The following is a 16,951-nucleotide window of genomic DNA, read 5'->3' as shown; positions in this document are numbered from 1 at the left end:
GGATAGCCTCAGTGTGTCCTCCAGAGTTCCTGAGAAACCGCATCTGTCACTTCTTAGAGGTTTCCTTCTCGCTGAGGAAGGAACGGCAGCCGTTAAGGAAGTGGTAGAGTGAGGCCCATTTCTCTGCCCTGTGCAGAGTCCTGGAGGAGGTTTTGTTAATACCTGGTGGTTTTCTCCCGCTTCGCAGTCTTTCGAAGGCAACAACAACTACGACACACCTGAGCTGCGGACGTTTCCACCCCTTTCCACGCGATTCATCAGGATCTACCCGGAGAGAGCCACCCACGGCGGCCTGGGGCTAAGAATGGAGCTGCTGGGCTGTGAGGTGGAAGGTAATCCTGGTTCCCAGAGCCCCCTCTCATTCCCTACCTCTTTGGGTTCCTTTTTCCTGTGTTCATGCCCCTGATGGTGCTGCTGCAAAGTGACGCCTCTCCCCCTGGGTTGATCCTGCATCTCTTGTGCCTGCTGGTCCCTGAGGCTCCACCCTCAGCTCCCTGCAGGAAACAGTGCTTTCCCCTCCCACTTTTGTCTTGGTCGTTTGCACAACACTCCTCAGATTCTGAGGGTTGTCTTCTTTGAGTTTTTTTTTTTTTTTAATGATGTATTGTGAAATTCACATAACATAAAAATCACTCTTTTAAAGTAAACAGTTCAGTGGCATTTAGTACACTGACAACCACGTATGCCACCAACACCCTCCTCTACCCAGTTCTAAAGCAGTTCCATCACACCAAAGTAAACCCCCTACCCGTTAAGCAGGCCCCCCTCCCTCCCGCTCCCTCATCCCCGCGGCAACCACAGACTTCTGGACTTTCTCAGTGTTGCTCAGAGGTCTGTGACTGGTCCGCGTTTCCATCTGCAGTGTGGACTGCCATCACATACTAGCAGGAAGCAGCATTTGACAGAAACATCAGGACATTCTCTTGGATGAATTTCTTAGGCTGCTGCAGAGAAGCAAAACTTCCGGGAGATAATCTATGGGTGTGAATGGATAGTGAGGTCGGTTTAAAGATGCTCTGCATAAACTTAGGTTATCATAGAAAGGTCACATCAAGGACAAATTCAGATCTGACACTGACCTTAGAATTGCCCTCTCCTCTGCATTGTTCATCACATTGTGAATGAGATGAGTGTTTGAAAAAGATAATAGGATGGTTGCTCTGTGGACGATTTTGTGCTTTTGTGCACTGAAAGTCCCATCTGCCTTAGATTTGGGCATAAACGAGTAACCTTATACCAACATTTTCATCCCCATAAAGGTCTCTCTCTAGGTTAGCTCAGAGAATGGCTCTTGTTGGTACCCAGATGTTAACCAATTGAGCATATGCTCAGCGTTGTTTAGAAGGATGCTTTTTAAATATCACCTTCTTGAGATTTCAAAATTATTTGTGGTTTGAGCTACCCAAATATAATTGCATTCCTGGGCCTATTAAATATCAGAAAACATTTCTTAGGCACTAAAGAATCTTAAGCTGTAAATCACCGTGCTAGTGCATAATTCATAGCTGCTTTTCTATGTGTTTATTTAAAAGCAGGCCATTATCTGCCATCCTTTATTGGGTAGTTTAGTTGTTTCCAGAGCTGTCATCATGTCCCAGACCTCAGAATATCTACCTAGTCCCTATCAACACAGACCGGGAATGACCATGTGCCAGATCTTTGGCAAAGATGCCAAGAAAGAGAAGGGATGGGCAGAGCGAACCAACCGCAGACGTGCTCGTTCAGTGTGCCGAGCAAGGGGATCATCTGGAAGAGGGAGCCTGCTGCTTGGATGCAGGACTCGAGCGTGCATTCTGGAAGGCAGCGCTGATTTAGGAGGTGGAATGACGGATGGTTGAAAAGACTGAGCCTGGTGGCAGGTTGCCAGTGTCAGCTCTGTGGTGAGGTAGAAATGGTGGTGAAGGGATTTGCCGCAGATGTTTGCAGGCTCTCGCAGAAGTGGGGAGGTCGTCCCGAGCCGCACGAGGAACCAACAGCCTGGGAAAGCACTGTCAGAGCTTCTTAACACAGTTGGTGAAAGGGAGTGTTTTTCTTCATCCTTAAAACAATGAACAGGCCCTTATTAAACATCAGCTTTGTACTTTGTTCTACAGGAGTTAGAGAGAAAGGGGGTAGGTCCAGCACCACCATCCGTGAAGGCCCATCCTATCTGGCGCCAGCACTTATATGGAAGAAATCATTAGAGAACCACAAAAGAAACATATTTTCAAGTAGAAAAATGTGGGGCGTAAAAAGGACTCCGTTTCTCCTTTTCCGTTTAACCCAGGTACTACCCTGGGCCACTCGCGATGCCAGACTCATCCTTTATAAGTACCGTAAGGAATGTGGAAAAACCAGCAAGATGAATAACAAGTTTAAAAGTGGCACATTACTTACAAGAGCAAGTAAAATTTAGCAAAGATGCAAGCTATTATACGTGGGATGGATAAACAGCAAGCCCTACTGTAGAGCATAGAGAACTAGATTCAGTGTCCTGTTATAAAGCATAATGGGAAAGAATGTGTGTATATATAACTGAATCCCTTTGCAGTACAGCAGAAACCAACACAGCACTGTAAATCAACTATACTTCAATACGATAAAAAAAAATTATTTTTAAAGGCAAGCATCTGGATTGGCAGAGGATTCTGCTGATCAGTAGTAGCAAGAAGTAGAGCCCAAAATATGTGTGTATGCATTTTACAAAGTCTAGATTATATGCGTGCATGGTGTGTATATTATCTGTAAGTGGTGATTGCCTAGTTATTGCTGGTGTGTGTCAGGGAGTAGTTGAGGAAGTTGAAATTAGCAGTGTGTCTGCATTTGTTAGAACTCTGCTCAGTCCTTTAGCATAACAACAAACAGTGTCAAAATTTTATTGAGAAAGCAGCAGTTACCAGCACATTCCTACTGGCCAGGAGCCAATTGAGAACAGGCCCCCATTCCCAGCATCTTGTCTGGTTCTCAAACATCAAGAGAACTGTCCATTATCTCAAGTCTTGTCGAGTGGAATGTAATGCCGAAAACTGTAAAATATTAAACAGATTGCAAAAATGAGTAACAGGCTAAAAAAAAAAAATAGATGGAACTCAATGTAAAGAACTTCAAAAGCAGTCTTTGATTATAACGTCGGCTACTTTTCAACTGCAGACTCAGAGCTAGAGGAGTACTGCCAGTGGTGGCATGCGGTCCTCTGGGAGTTCGGGTAAAATGACCCCAGGGGACTCCCAGACACCTGCTCTGCAGGGAGGGCTCCCAGGCCCCAGGCCAAGAAACTGACTTAGAGGGAGATGGAGTCAAGATACTATGAGAAAAGGAGTGTCTGTGTAGGTATGACTGGGTCACTATGCTGTACAGCAGAAATTGACTCAACACTGTAAATCGACTATACCCTAAAAGATAAATTTGATTAAAAAAGTAAAAGTAAGAAACAGTGGGAGTTCCATCATGGCTTAGCCAGTTAAGAACCCAGCTAGTATCCATGAGGATGTGGGTTCGATCCCTGGCCTTGCTCGGTGCATTAAGGATCTGACATTGCCACAAGCTGCAGTGTAGGTCACAGACACAGCTCAGATCTGACATTGCCGTGGCTGTGGTGTAGGCCTGCAGCTGCAGCTCCAGTTCAAACCCTAATCCAGGAACTTCCATATGCTGTGGGTGCAGCCCTGAAAAAAAGCAAAAATTTTTTTAAAGAAATTTTTCAAAAAAGTAGTAAACCACACACACACACACACACACAAAGAAATGGAGTCACTCTTAAAAAAAAAGTAAAGAACAATATTGTACTAAAAGCGAATGCTGAGACTCCCTTTTGGGGAAAAAAATTACAATATAAACTTAACAAACTTCATGAATATCAAGAATATAAAAAAACTCAGACAAGTGAATCGTCTAGCGCCTTGAAAATAAAAGGCGAAACACTTCAAGCACAATCGCTATCATCAAAGTTCTCAGCTCCACGGTCATGAATAAATAACCAGTGAGAAATCAAGAAGTTTTCAGAAAAAAGGTGTTTATGTAGATAACGATGTAGAAAGATGCTAAGGCAGCCAACGCTCCTAAGGAGATAGGGATCAAACACCAAAACGCAGCCATCCCCAATGCATTCTGTAAAACCCAAGTATATCTTTCACTCCTGAAAGAGAGGCAAACCACACTTCTGGCCTCCTAACCACAGATTAGAGTTTTCTGCACACGTGTCAGCAGATGCCGCAACTGGGGCTGGAGAATACATTTCAGAGGTGTGAGAAAATAATCCTTGGATCTCGTTTCAGCACCTACAGCCGGACCGACCACTCCCAACGGGAACCTGGTGGATGAATGTGATGACGACCAGGCCAGCTGCCACAGCGGAACAGGTGATGACTTCCAGCTCACAGGTGCAGAAACCATCTCCATCCCACTGCTGTGCCGTTTCGGTTCATGTTGTGCTTGAGACCAGCTGATTAATGTCTGTCGGTGTTTGCATAAATCCGCCTGGCGGGCGGTGGGCATCGGGGTGGAGGCGGCCTTTCCTCATGTCATCGTGGAAACAAATTGTCCTTCACAGCCACAGCCATTCGAAACAATCATTGTAGCCATTTTCAGAGCCAAAGGCTGGGACTGTCTTCATTGACTAAGCATTTCTCCATGGCTGCATGTCACCTACATTGACTCTCATCTTCAACCCACCGCCCCAGTAACCCATATAACACCCGTACGTAACCACACACGTGAAAAGGTTTATTTTCATTTTCTACCGGGGATCAAATGTTTTGAGTGGATCCTTGATCCAGCTCATTGGCGAAATGAAGCTTATATTTGGAAGGCAGCTTTTAAGTTAGGCTTTTGTAGATCATCTCACAGGACAGTTTGCAAAGGCAGAATGAGTTGTTATCTCACCACCCCGCAGCCAATATATCAGGAGTGGAATGTGTCACATGCCTCTCTGACTCTTTTAAAGGATTTCTCTGTAATATCTTAAAAAAACTAAAAGCTAGAAAGTGACCCTCCCTTCCACTTGGACCAGCGGAGGAAGCATGAGGCAATTGGAAAAATGTGATGCACCATTTGGAAATTCGCCAAGGCACTGGGATTTTCACCCTATTGTTGCCAGAGGTGCCGTGGGCCCTTTACTGCTGCCCAGGTCCAAACACAAGTTTCTTATAGCATCTGACTCTCATTTGACTTTAAACATGAGCCCTTCGATGCAGGTCTGTTGTCTCCAGAAGGGACTCAGAGAGCTCACGCAGTTCATTTCCATGGGGAAAGTGAAGGTGTTACCGCGTCACTTCATAACTGTGCCATGTCATTGGCTAACACAGTCATGTAAAATCTGGAAGAAAACGTCCCACAGTCCACTTCCAATTACTTCGAAAGCTCTCCTCTGAGGGAGCAAGAGAGCTCTGCCCTCTGAGATGGGATAAGGGGTAAAATCTAGCTCAGATGTGGTGCCATGAACTGGGTTTATGTTTAAATCCCACCTCCTAAACTCTCTCCCTCCAAATTTCCAGGATAATCACTTACAGTCCTATGGCCAATAAATGTTACATGGCTATGGGCTTTTGAAAACAAATCTTGTATATAAGTAGCCGCAAGCCACAAAAATTATTCTAATTAATGCAGAGGTCTTTTCTTTGTAAGATGTCAAGCTCCAGCTGAAACCCGTACAGCTGATGTCAAAAACAGAGCACCAGTCTTTGAAGCAGGTCCTAAGGAAACTTCCCAGAGTCGCCTGTAAACACTCTGCACAAACCTCAGGCCTTTTGCAAACCCCGATCACACATCCGTAGTGAAATTCCTCATAAAAAGGAATGACTGCCGTCATCAGAGAATATACCCTGTTCAATTACCCTCTTGAGGAGAGGTTCTTTCCTTTATAAACCCTAAAGTGGTCACTTAATATTGATCAGAGACAGCCTCAGATTTACTCCTCGTATCAAAACAACCAACCATCTCATTTTTGCATCCATTCACGACTGAATCAATTGAAACTGAAGCCTGTGAATGAAATAGGCCAAGGAGGTTAGCCTGGAGCACACGGTGGATGGCAGTGAGTTCCAAACCGCAGAAAGTGGGTCATTTAGAATGGAAACACGGGCAGTTCTTTAAAAGTCCAAGGTTGTACTTTCTCGCCAGTGTCTAAAAATCATGTGTGGGGTAGATGGGGCGGGGGGAATACATTCTGATTTCTTTATTTTTACATATTACCCTGGCTGAAAGAAAAAGTCATTTTCTCAAGCCAGCAGATTTGTTTCCATAATGTGATCAATATGTGCCTATGTTAAGAACTTCTGGGGATGCTGATAAGGTTCATTCCATTCTCCCATCAAGAAGAGGTGATTCCAGAAGCTCCTCATCGTAAATCCAGCTGTACTTCAATTAAAAAGTTTTTTAAGGAGTTTCCATTGTGGCTCAGCAGGTTAAGAATCCAACTAGTATCATGAGGTTCGATCCCTGGCCTTGCTCAGGGGGTTAAGGATCCAGCGTTGCCATGAGCTGTGGTGTAGGTCACAGATGCGGCTTGGAACCTGCATGGCTGTGGCTGTGGCCTAGGCAGGCAGCTGTAGCTCCGATTCGACCCCTAGCCTGGGAACTTCCATGTGCCGTGAGTGCGGCTCCAAAAAAGACAAAAAAAAAAAAAAAAAAAAAAAAAAAATTCTTAATGAAAACAAATTTGTTAAATTTAAAAACAATTCAGAGGCATTTTTGTGCTTCATACACACTGTGTTATGGCCAACTTGTCCCTTTTGAAAAACTTCTTTTGCTCTGCGAAGCTCTGTTAGTCTTTTCTGAGGAACGGTGCTCGAGCAGCCCAGCCCTCCCCTAACCAGGTACCTTTTCGCAGGTGAGCATCTCACCTCTGAGCCCACACACACATCTGTCTCCTCCTCATTCTTTCTGTCACAGCTGCAAACTTTGAGTGTTCAGTGTCCTGAAACCCAAGTAGAAGCCCTCTCCCTGTAACCCTGATGGCCGGAACGTGGAGATTGGAATCCGTGCTCTCTTAAGCGGGGTTTTGGGTCCTTAACACTGATGGTCTCACCTCAGTGGCCCCTCCTGGGGGGACCTAGGAGGGATATAGTTGGAGATAAGGATTGTCGCAGAATGCTCATTATCTGCAAACCACACTGAACTCCAGGAGAACGGTACCAAACGCAGGGAAATAAGGAAAGACTTTGCTCCCCTTTCCTTTACCTGCCAAGATGAAAATTCACCCTTGAAGTTACTCATTTGCAAATGCCTTTGAAGTCATTAGATAATACAACTGGCTTCAAAGGCACAGGAGGCCAAATTTCACATTGGATCTCTGTGTACCCAACAGCAGAATTTGACTCCCAACCTCTAACAAAACCAGCGGTGCATATCGGTTTTAAAAAGTGAGTTTTCACCTTGAGTCTCTCTCCTGTGAGGCCACTGGGAATGGAATGCTAATGTGTTCTGGCCTCTCTCCAATTCTGCCATTACAGATTCACCTGCTTAACCCATAATATATATAATTCCTTCTCCTCGCGCCCGCCTCCCCGAGGCCGCGCACACGGGTGACCGCTCAGCCAGCACATTTACTGGGCGAGCGAGGGTAACGACCAGGTGCTGCCGTTGACCAGCTCAGAAATCTTCAGGCCATTCCAAGAGCACGGTCTCCCGGCTGTGATTCATGATCTGGGTGATTTCTGACCCGTTGCAGCTGCAGGATGGAACGAGGGCTCGGCCAGAAGACAGATGCTCTAAATCTTGATTGAATGATACTCTTGGAAGGTGGACAGTGGCACCTTATCACAGCTTCCCAACTTTCCACAGCCCACACAGACCCACTCATGCCATCACCCTGAGTCTCCCAGGATTTTATCTCTCGGGAATGCAGTAAATGGCAGAATTGGAGGGAGCCTCTGAGTCACACAGCACACCAGTGTTACAATTAGCACTCAGGTGATGCTTGTGGTCTGTGGTCGGGCAGGTTGAAGAACAGTACTTTAAAACCAAACTCTAAAAAAGGCAGGGCGGTGAGTTCCCATTGTGGTTCAGGGGATTAGGAATCCAACTAGTATCCTCGAGAATGCAGGTTTGATCCACAGCCTTGCTCTGCGGGCTAAGGATCTGGCGTTGCTGTGAGCTGCGGCATAGGTCGCAGATGCAGGTTGGATCCCGCATTGCTGTGGCTGTGGCGTAGGCCTCAGCTGCAGCTCTGATTCAACCCTAGCCTGAGAACTTCCATGTGCTGCAGGTGCAGCCCTAAAAAGGAAAAAAAAATTAAAACATTAAAAAAAATAAAAGTGTCATGATGAAGAGCTGGAAATGGCCGAGCTAAGATACCCGAGCAAAGAGGATGAAGCTAAACTTCCCAGAAATTCAGGTCAACAAGTCCACACGGATTGATTGACGTTCGCAGTGTCCAAGGGGGTATTTTGTGCAGTCCTTGCCTTGGGACTGTCAAGAAATGTGTCTCCCCTTTCCCCTCTTCCTGCCGTTTCTCTGAACCACATACTGGGTAGAATATTTGTCCTTGGGAAAAATAAACAACCACAGCAGCCAAAGAAAGGGCGAATTACTGCCAGCCACTTGAAACCTTCAGTTTTGAAAATAGATTGTGGGGACCAGCCTTTGCAACTCCCCTCCCTACACCCCCTCCAAAGGCACACATCTGAAGCCTTGGGAAACTATTTGAAGCTTAGAGGTCCAGGTCAAGTTTAATACCCGAGTCGCTAAGGACCCTGGGAGGCCTTTGCTTTTCACTGTTGAGTTTGCGAGCGTCACTCAGTCTGGGAGTCAGGGAATGCCCTTGGAATACCGCCTGGATGCTTGATGAATAAGTACGTAGGGTCAAAAATAATGGCTTATTTGAATTTGATACTGTGGTGAGCAAAATTTAAATAAGACAATTCCTATAGCTGGAGTCCAGGATGATCTAAAGGAACCATGTGCTTCTGACAGATGTACCTATGCATACAGCGTCTCTGCTGCATATTACCTGCAATGCTGCCTTTCTTCTCATCTCCGAATGTTACTGTCTTTGTGTTTCAGGAGGGACCACCGTGCTGACCACAGAGAAGCCAACCATCATAGACAGCACTATACAATCAGGTACCAAATACAAGGGAAAAGTGGTCCATTTCCCTCGTACCTGTCTTCTCCCCCTGAAATAGCGCATCCCCACTCCTGTCAGTTCCCATTCCCCTCAAAGTCCTAGCAGAGGTGCCACCAGCATCTGGTCCCCAAGCAGGAGTCTTCGACACCGCCTTCCTTCCATCCACATGTATGTGCAACAGGAAGCGCGATTTCCTTCTCCATCACTCACTGCCAAATGGTGACAATCCCCGCTCTCCTCGGAAGGAACTGAGGAACATACTTTGTTTAAACGCTGCACATCTAGGACCCGGACTGTGTTTGCAAACTCAGGAGAAGGAAATCTCCCAGGCAGCAGCCTGCCTATTTATTCTCATCGCCACTCTGCAAATCCCAGACAGGCGAAGTTTGTCAGTTTTGCCTGCCACGGAGTTGGCAGTTTTACAGCTGCGTTTCCAGTGGGCGGGTCATGGGAAGGGGTGCAGGAAACCAGAGCTGGCACTGCACCAGGAGAGGCGCATCTTCGGGAAGGGCACCTCCGAAGCCTTTTATTCATAGAGCCCCGTGATGCCTTTTAGAGCCCCCGGGTTGCTGTTGATCAGGGCCCGGCCACAGGGGAACGGGGGCCTCCCCCTCACTCTCTTGTATTTTGTTAGTATGTTTTGAAAGTCTTCCCCACCGACACACACGAGGGGAAACAGTCCGTATAAGCAAACAGAGGTTTTACATACTTTAAAGTTAATCGTTGCACTGAGGTGAACAGGTCTGCTCACCAGCTTCTCCCACTTCCTCTCTCGAAGTGCACTCAACCTTGGCCTCCATGGTCACTTATTAATGGGGCATGTGGTGTACATCAGTGTTTCCTCAACAGCAGCCCCTCCCCAGCCAGCAGAAGGCAGAAAGGACCGCTCTAATTAGCATCCTTCCTTAAAGGGTGCTGTCACTCTCAACCTGATTAAACTGCAAAATAAACCTCCCTTTGGTGGAACTTAACCCCAGGTTGCCCTGGGGTGTGCTCAGAGTGGCCGGAATCCCTGCTACCACTCAGCTCAAACAGGCCCAAATACTGAAGGTGAGAGAGGAAAATAGTGTGCGCGCCTCGATTCTGACAATGCAGAGGCCCCGCCCACATCTCTGCAGGTTATAAAACGTGGCCTTCAGGGATTGGCTGACCATCCAGGCCTCCTGGGTGGACCTGCCTCTTGCTTGCTTCCTGTCTTTCCCCCTGGAAATTCCCGGTTTCCTTTTCACCCTCAGCCCCATCAGATTGGTTTTCTGGGGGGAACTGCCTGCAGCCTCTCTCTGACCCTCTGTCACAGGGAAGAAGGGTGAAGTGAACAAGCAAAGTTCTAATAATGTAACAAATATTTTCGCTCTTGCTGTAGTTTTTCTTCTTGCCAAATAGTTCATTACAACCACTAGGAAGTTGCCAGCTAGCTTGTACAACAGCCTTGACAAAAATGGAAAGGTATATCAGATCCCCAAACAGGCTAACTCTCCCTCAGTGTCAGAGGTCTGAAATATCCGAGCAGGAAGAGCAGGAACAGCATTGTGAACTTTTGACTTGTGCAAGAGTTCAAGGCCACTGGCATAAGGGCTTCACAGAGGAGCCGTGGTCCAAGGGCAGAGGTACTACCATCTGAACAAATTTGTGTCAAACTATCCTGAGCCCAAGCTCATACTGCTCATCCCTTGGCAGGCTAATAAACCAAGAGGCAAAGTGTTGGGACAAGGAATCGTGACTTTATTCAGAAAGCCAGCAGACAGAGACGGTGGACTAGTGTCCAAAGAACCATGTTTCTCCCAGTTAGAACTCAAACTTCTTTTATACCAAAAGGGAAAGGGATGTAGCTGGTGGTTGCAAACGTCTTAGTACAGGAATCCTTTGTTCTTGCAGCGTCCACATAAGTCTGATCATAATATTCCTATAAACCTCCAACAAGACCATTGTTATTTTCTGATCTGCACCTTTTTTTCACTATATGTGTTACACCTTTCAAGGTCAGCCTTGAGAATGGGCTGTTCTGTGAATTTCAGGCTATAGGCAGCATTCTTTTATAAAAGGTGCAGAGCCAGCATGCCCAAGCACAGGCAGCATACCAACAAGGGCTGGAGCTAAAGGGATAGATCCAAAACGGAGTCAGGTTTGTTATTCTCTGATGCAGAACCACAGGGCTTACCAGTAGGGGTGGTCTGGCTCACAGTCACCCCAGAGCCCTTTCCAGCTCAGCTTGGTTTCCTATTTTCCATTGCCCGAGTCATGAATCTGGTTCCCAAGGTCTTCATTTGTGAGTAGTGAACTGTCTGACTTCTTTGAGGAGTTCTGTTCACTGTCACCTCCTGGCTAAGCCAATGCTTAGGACTTGAGTGTGTGTGGAGTCAGAGGCCAGGTCTGACTGAGGTGTTCACCCCGTGGAGAACAGTACCCACCTGCTGATACCTGGATCCCCCCTATCCTGCAGGCACCTTGACAAGCAGCAGCAAATCAGACCCTAAATTGTCCTCATCATCTGACTTGCTGAAGCCACTAGAGACTCAATCAGAATCTGAAGATTTCACATTGAGGATTCTTCTCAATATATTATATATACGGGGCATGTAGTATATATATAACATTATAGGGGGCATATAATATTCATATACAGTCTGGGTTGTACTTAGATGCATAAAAGTCTGTTGATGCTCTGCCAGGAACTGATGAGAAGCCCTGCATTTTAAATCAAGCTCTGCCTGGTGGGTGAAGCCTCTTGCCTTCCAAGGATCCTCAAACATTCCATGGAATAGTTCAGAGTCCGTGTGTGACCTCTGGTGACATGGACCTGGGCACCTCCACGTATTCCCCCTGAAAGACCAGCCTATGAGTAAGCGAGCACACATACTCCGTAGAAGTTCTAAAGACCAGATTTGAAAATCAAATCCTTGTGCATATACAGTGCTAATGATCTAATTGCAGGCAAGCTAGATCCACCAGGCACAGCCAGTTCTGGCTCACAGCAGCTATCAATTTGTTTTAAGTTCAGAATATTGTTTCCTGCTATTTTTAAGAGTCAAGAGGGGATTTAGCCAGATTATTCCCAATGAATTTAATGAGAACTGTGCAGCCACAGGGCCTGGGTACTCTTTTGAAGATTGAAAGGTCACACACACGTAGTCCTGTATATTCATTTCATTGCTCTTTTCTCTTTTCTTCTCTGCCTATCTCCCCCCCCCCCTTCTAGAAATGTTTGTGTGTATTTTCAGTTTTCAGTAGTCTTTTTAGCCAGGCTTGAATCTTCAGCTGTGAGCTACTCTGACTCCACCCCTGTCTCCACAAAAGACACTGATTTTTTAAAAAAATTATTTTAATTTAACAAGATTGCCATAAATTATATGATTGGAACAAGGAAATAAACGAGTGGTGAAATACAAAAAGTTAGAGCAGATCATCATGTTAAATTTATAGATTGGAAAGAAGCAGTAGAAGGTAAAGCCTGATTTCCATTCACTGGAGCAGGAGAAATGCCTGAATTCCTCCTTCAGGCAAAGCTGTCCTCTGTCCTGGCCATTACAAAAATACCCAAGTTCACATACTTTATGATATCACCAGAAGAGTAATAGCCAACTCATGGATGGTGTGGTTTTCTATAAATTATATAATAAATTCAATGTATTGACAAGGCCAATATAACCAGAAATGTGTATGCCGTAATGGCCCACTGCCCTCCTCTTTGTACATGTCCTATAAATGACATTTAAGGAGCAAACCCCAAACCACACACGTAGTCGCATTTTCCAATATTAACATTCTCTAATATGAGATTACACAACACCACATTCCGGGACCATGGGTGTTGACATCCAGAGTTCAACCATTCTTCAGTGTCCAGCTGACCACACTTCATCTCCTGGATTCAGTCTTGCTGCACAGAAGGGGAGCAGATTTTGGAGAGGGTTTCTCACGCTTTCAAAAGTCCTATTTTACGGTTATGATGGACTAGACATGGAGTATATCTCTCCAGTGACACTATTGCTGTGAAATACAGCCCTTTGCACTAACTGAAAATGCTCACATTATGCACATCAGGTGGCTTTGCTGGGTTTCCCTTCCCCAGCTGGCCTTGTGAACCCTTTGGTGGGTCACACTGTCATTGGGAGGGAGAATCCATCCTGCTAGATTTTGATCATGCATATCGTGCGCCTTCCTTCCAAGTTTCACATTAGCATTTGAAAAGAGTTCCTCGGAAACCGAGAAGGCAAAGTAAATCATCCTTATCTGTTCAATACATCTTTCCATTGAAACCCCCCTCCCCCGCCATTGTCGGGGTTGGGGAGGGGCAGTGGAACCCAGGCTCCGAGAAGAAAGCAAGATCTTTGTGTTAAACACTTAGACGAAGTTAAAGAAAAGATCAAAACGAGTTAGGCTTCTCAACCTGATGCTAATACAGCTTATAATATCATACTTCCCTTACTGTACAGGGAGATTGTTTGGAGACTTATTCTTTAGATCAGTTGGCAAGCTGCCCTGGGCACCTTTGTCCCCGTTTCAATGCTGCCATCTCGTGGACGCCTGAACTCAGTGAAAAGCGATGACCCTCCCTCATTAGAGAAAACAGCCACTGTCATGTGTTTATTTTATGGATGGAAGAGTGGGACCGACAGGAGCCGGAGAATTTTATCTTTAGGATTATTTTCATTGTTAGCTCAAGTTTACCCCCCAAAATTCCCAGCATCAAAGACTTCATTTTCCCCATCCTTAAAAAATTAAGCTACTTTCCCAAAAAGGGAGTTCAGTAAAAAATAAGGCTATAGAGGTTGCATAAAAATCTCACAATCAAATAGCACCTTGTAGGTAGAACACAAAAGGCAAATCATTCCTGAGAAGCCATTCATAATTTCTTCTTAGATTCCAAAGGAAGCATTTAGAAGGTTAAAAAAAAAAAATACAAATGGGTACCTATTCAAATATGCTCTGGCTTTACTGGACCTTGCATTGAGGTTTTAAGTGGAGTGAACAATTTCTATGCAAATCTGAAAATTCACTTGAAAAGCAGAGACTTACACTTGAAATTAATTGACCTGATATAAAGCACAGAAGTAAAAAATAATCTCATGAAATGCTTCAGTGATCTGACAGTAAAATCCTGGAGCCTATGCTGGTGTGGCGAGAATACAGATAACCTCCAGGGTGAGATATTCAGCCAAGTCACGTTTCTAGATTTTTGAGGTTCACGGGTCAGTCTCTAATTAAGATTCTTTTCGTTGGTGGATATCAGTTTATATGACTCATCCTCAAGAACAGACCATCTTTCATATTAAATATTGTGGAAACGGGGCAAATGCTGCAGATGTCACAGGCAAGCTTTGCAAGGGAACCTTCCTGGAAGTTTTATGTAAAACCCAAGTTGACAGGCAGTCCATAATCTTTTGGGAGCTGGGTTTAAAAAAAAAAAAAAATTACTAAATGTGATTTTGCAAACCTTTTGACATCTCCATGCATCTTTTGAGTTTCCTGGTAACGTTGGATTTTTGGATTTCCCAGAATTTAAACAGATATTAAGTTACATAAATCATGCTTTCCATAAACAAATTAAGGGCCTTTCTGACCTAAATCATTAAATCTGTCTTCCTCTGCTTGTCTCCATTTTTCCTTTCTACCTGCAGAGTTTCCAACGTATGGTTTTAACTGTGAGTTTGGCTGGGGTTCTCACAAGACCTTCTGTCACTGGGAGCACGACAGTCACGTGCAGCTCAAATGGAGCGTGTTGACCAGCAAGACGGGGCCAATTCAGGATCACACAGGTAAGGGAGGGTTCACTGTGGCTCATTTCTTTGAATTAGAGAAAGTGTTACTTTGGGCAGTTGCCGGGGTCTGCAGTTTCAGGGGTTTAGAAACTACTACAGGAGTTCCTGTTGCAGTTTAGCAGGTGAAAGCCCCAATGATGTCTCTGTGAGGACGTGGGTTTGATCCCTGGCCTCGCTCAGCGGCCTGAGGATCTGGCGTTGCTGTAGCTGTGGTGTAGGCCGGCAGCCACAGGTCTGACTCCCCCCCTAGCCTGGGAACCTCCATATGCTGCAAGCGCGGCTCTAAAAAAAAGAAAATGCTATAGCATATTTGCTTACGTTTTTATTTTTCTGTAATTAACAAGATGCCCTTCTCTAGTGGAGATTCACGTAGGTCACCGAATAGAGAGTGCTGATTAAATTTGGCAACTGATTGACATCTCTGGAAAACAGCAGACTGGGCACATCAGTGTGTATGAATTAGTACCTGTTTTCTACCTTTTCTAAACGTTTTCAGATGTACTCAAAGGTAGAAAAACAGTGAAAGGACCCTCCACGTACATAGCCTAGCTTCCACAATGATTAAATCATAGGACTCTTATTTTATCTCTAGCATCCTGACGCAGGATTGTTTGGAAGCAAGTTGGGACATATACGGTATCATTTATTTTATGGCGAAAGAAACAATAAGTGAGCCTAAGGCTGACCTTTTTGACCCTTAAGTGGCAGTGGATTGGAGTGGGGTGGAGCTCTTGTCCCTTTGAGGAAGATTCTAAAACTAGCCCATTCCCTCCGAACAGGTAGAAGTCTCACCACACCCCAGCTCACAGCCCAGTCCCCCTCCTGTCTTAACTTTCTTCTGAGATGAATTAGGGTTGGGGGACAGAGGGGAGTGGTCAGCCACTCCAGGGGACCTCTTTTATCCACTGCCGTCCTATTTCTTCCCGGTCATTTTAACACCCATCTGGGGGTGTGGTATAAGGAGCCTGGAGTGGTCTATAGAGAACACACATGTGCACACACACACACTCACAAAAATACCCAGCCTGCAGACTTCTGCCCTCATCAGTGACACCAACAGGGCTGCTCACTCCGGTCGTGGCTTCCCACATGGGACCCCAGAGGGGCCGGTGCTGAGGCTGAGAAATGTCAGTAAGGCATGGTGCGCCATGCTGCCGTTGGGGATGAGCAGGCCAGGGGGCTGGTGGGCAGGCAGAGGGTGCTTGACGCCTTGCCCACTTTGCTGCTCGTGTTTTCCTGGCCATTAAGGAGGTTGAATAGGCCTCCTTCCACCACAGCTCCCTCCTTTCCTAATGAGAATGACAAGGAAATTGGATAAAATTGGACTCCTTCAATTCTGAGACACTTTCCATTGAGGCTTAAGACAGGCAGTTTCAGAAAACTTAAAATACTTTGACTGTAAATGGCACTGTACATATAAATGGCATCAAATTAACCAAATGCAATTAGCTGCAATGAAGGCAGTAATGGTGGAAAAATTGATGCAAAGTGAAGCAAAGTGGCTCAGTCGGATCTGACATTCAAAGAAGGTTAAAAGCTACGTTAGCCAGAGACAAAAGCTAAAAGGCTTGCCGAAGTACAGTGCTAATTGAGAAAACGGAGAGAAAGTTCCCGACCCAGAAGTGCGAGAAAACCCCCGAAAGGAACAATATCAGCGCTTTAGGTGTTGGCGTGTCGGGAAAGGCGGGCTTGTCTTAGACTAACGGCTGAGGAGTGTGATTCCTTCAGGGGGATTTGTCTCCTTTGTCTCCCAGACACCCCGGTTTACTCGGCAGTGGTGCCAGCTGCCAGGTGCCCCCCACCCACTAGAAAGAGCCCCCGCAGCCCTGGACGCACAAGCTCAAGAGAGGTGGGTGAGGACGAAGTCTGAAAGGCAGGAACTTGTTAACATGGAAAAGTCTGGATGAAAAGAGCCCCCCAACAGCACACATGCACACACACAGTACACATGCACACGGCCCCATACATAACACACAGGCACACGGCCCCACACACAGCACACACACACACGCAGTCCCAACACAGCACACAGGCACACACACACAGAGCACACAAGCACACACACACAGCGCACAGGCACTCATGCACACAGCCCCCACAGCACACACACACAGCCCCACACATAGTACACAGGCACACACACACACAC

The 16,951-nt window shown here is 45.9% G+C and overlaps 1 protein-coding gene across 5 annotated transcripts in view; it reads left to right on the top strand.

The window, feature by feature from the left end:
• Positions 1–16,951, top strand: part of NRP1 (neuropilin 1) — a 147,926-nt gene that overhangs the window by 119,860 nt on the left and 11,115 nt on the right. For 2 of the 5 annotated variants that reach the window (XM_021064976.2, XM_005668178.4), the window contains exons 10-13: positions 188–332; positions 4,254–4,337; positions 8,980–9,039; positions 14,662–14,799. In XM_021064976.2, the coding sequence (XP_020920635.1) occupies positions 188–332; positions 4,254–4,337; positions 8,980–9,039; positions 14,662–14,799 (427 nt within the window). Of the gene's footprint in view, positions 1–187; positions 333–4,253; positions 4,359–8,979; positions 9,040–14,661; positions 16,928–16,951 lie in introns of all 5 variants that reach the window. The other 3 variants (XM_003130798.5, XM_005668176.4, XR_014818078.1) reach the window with 2 other exon arrangements.

This window comes from Sus scrofa, chromosome 10 (assembly GCF_054392235.1).
Source record: "Sus scrofa isolate SSC_HxYL_T2T_F1_AM1 chromosome 10, Sscrofa_HxYL_maternal_Yorkshire_Landrace_v2.0, whole genome shotgun sequence".
NCBI classification, from domain to species: Eukaryota; Metazoa; Chordata; class Mammalia; order Artiodactyla; family Suidae; genus Sus; species Sus scrofa.
The sequence above is the reverse complement of the archived record's forward strand: the minus strand, read 5'-3'. Positions and strand labels throughout refer to the sequence as shown.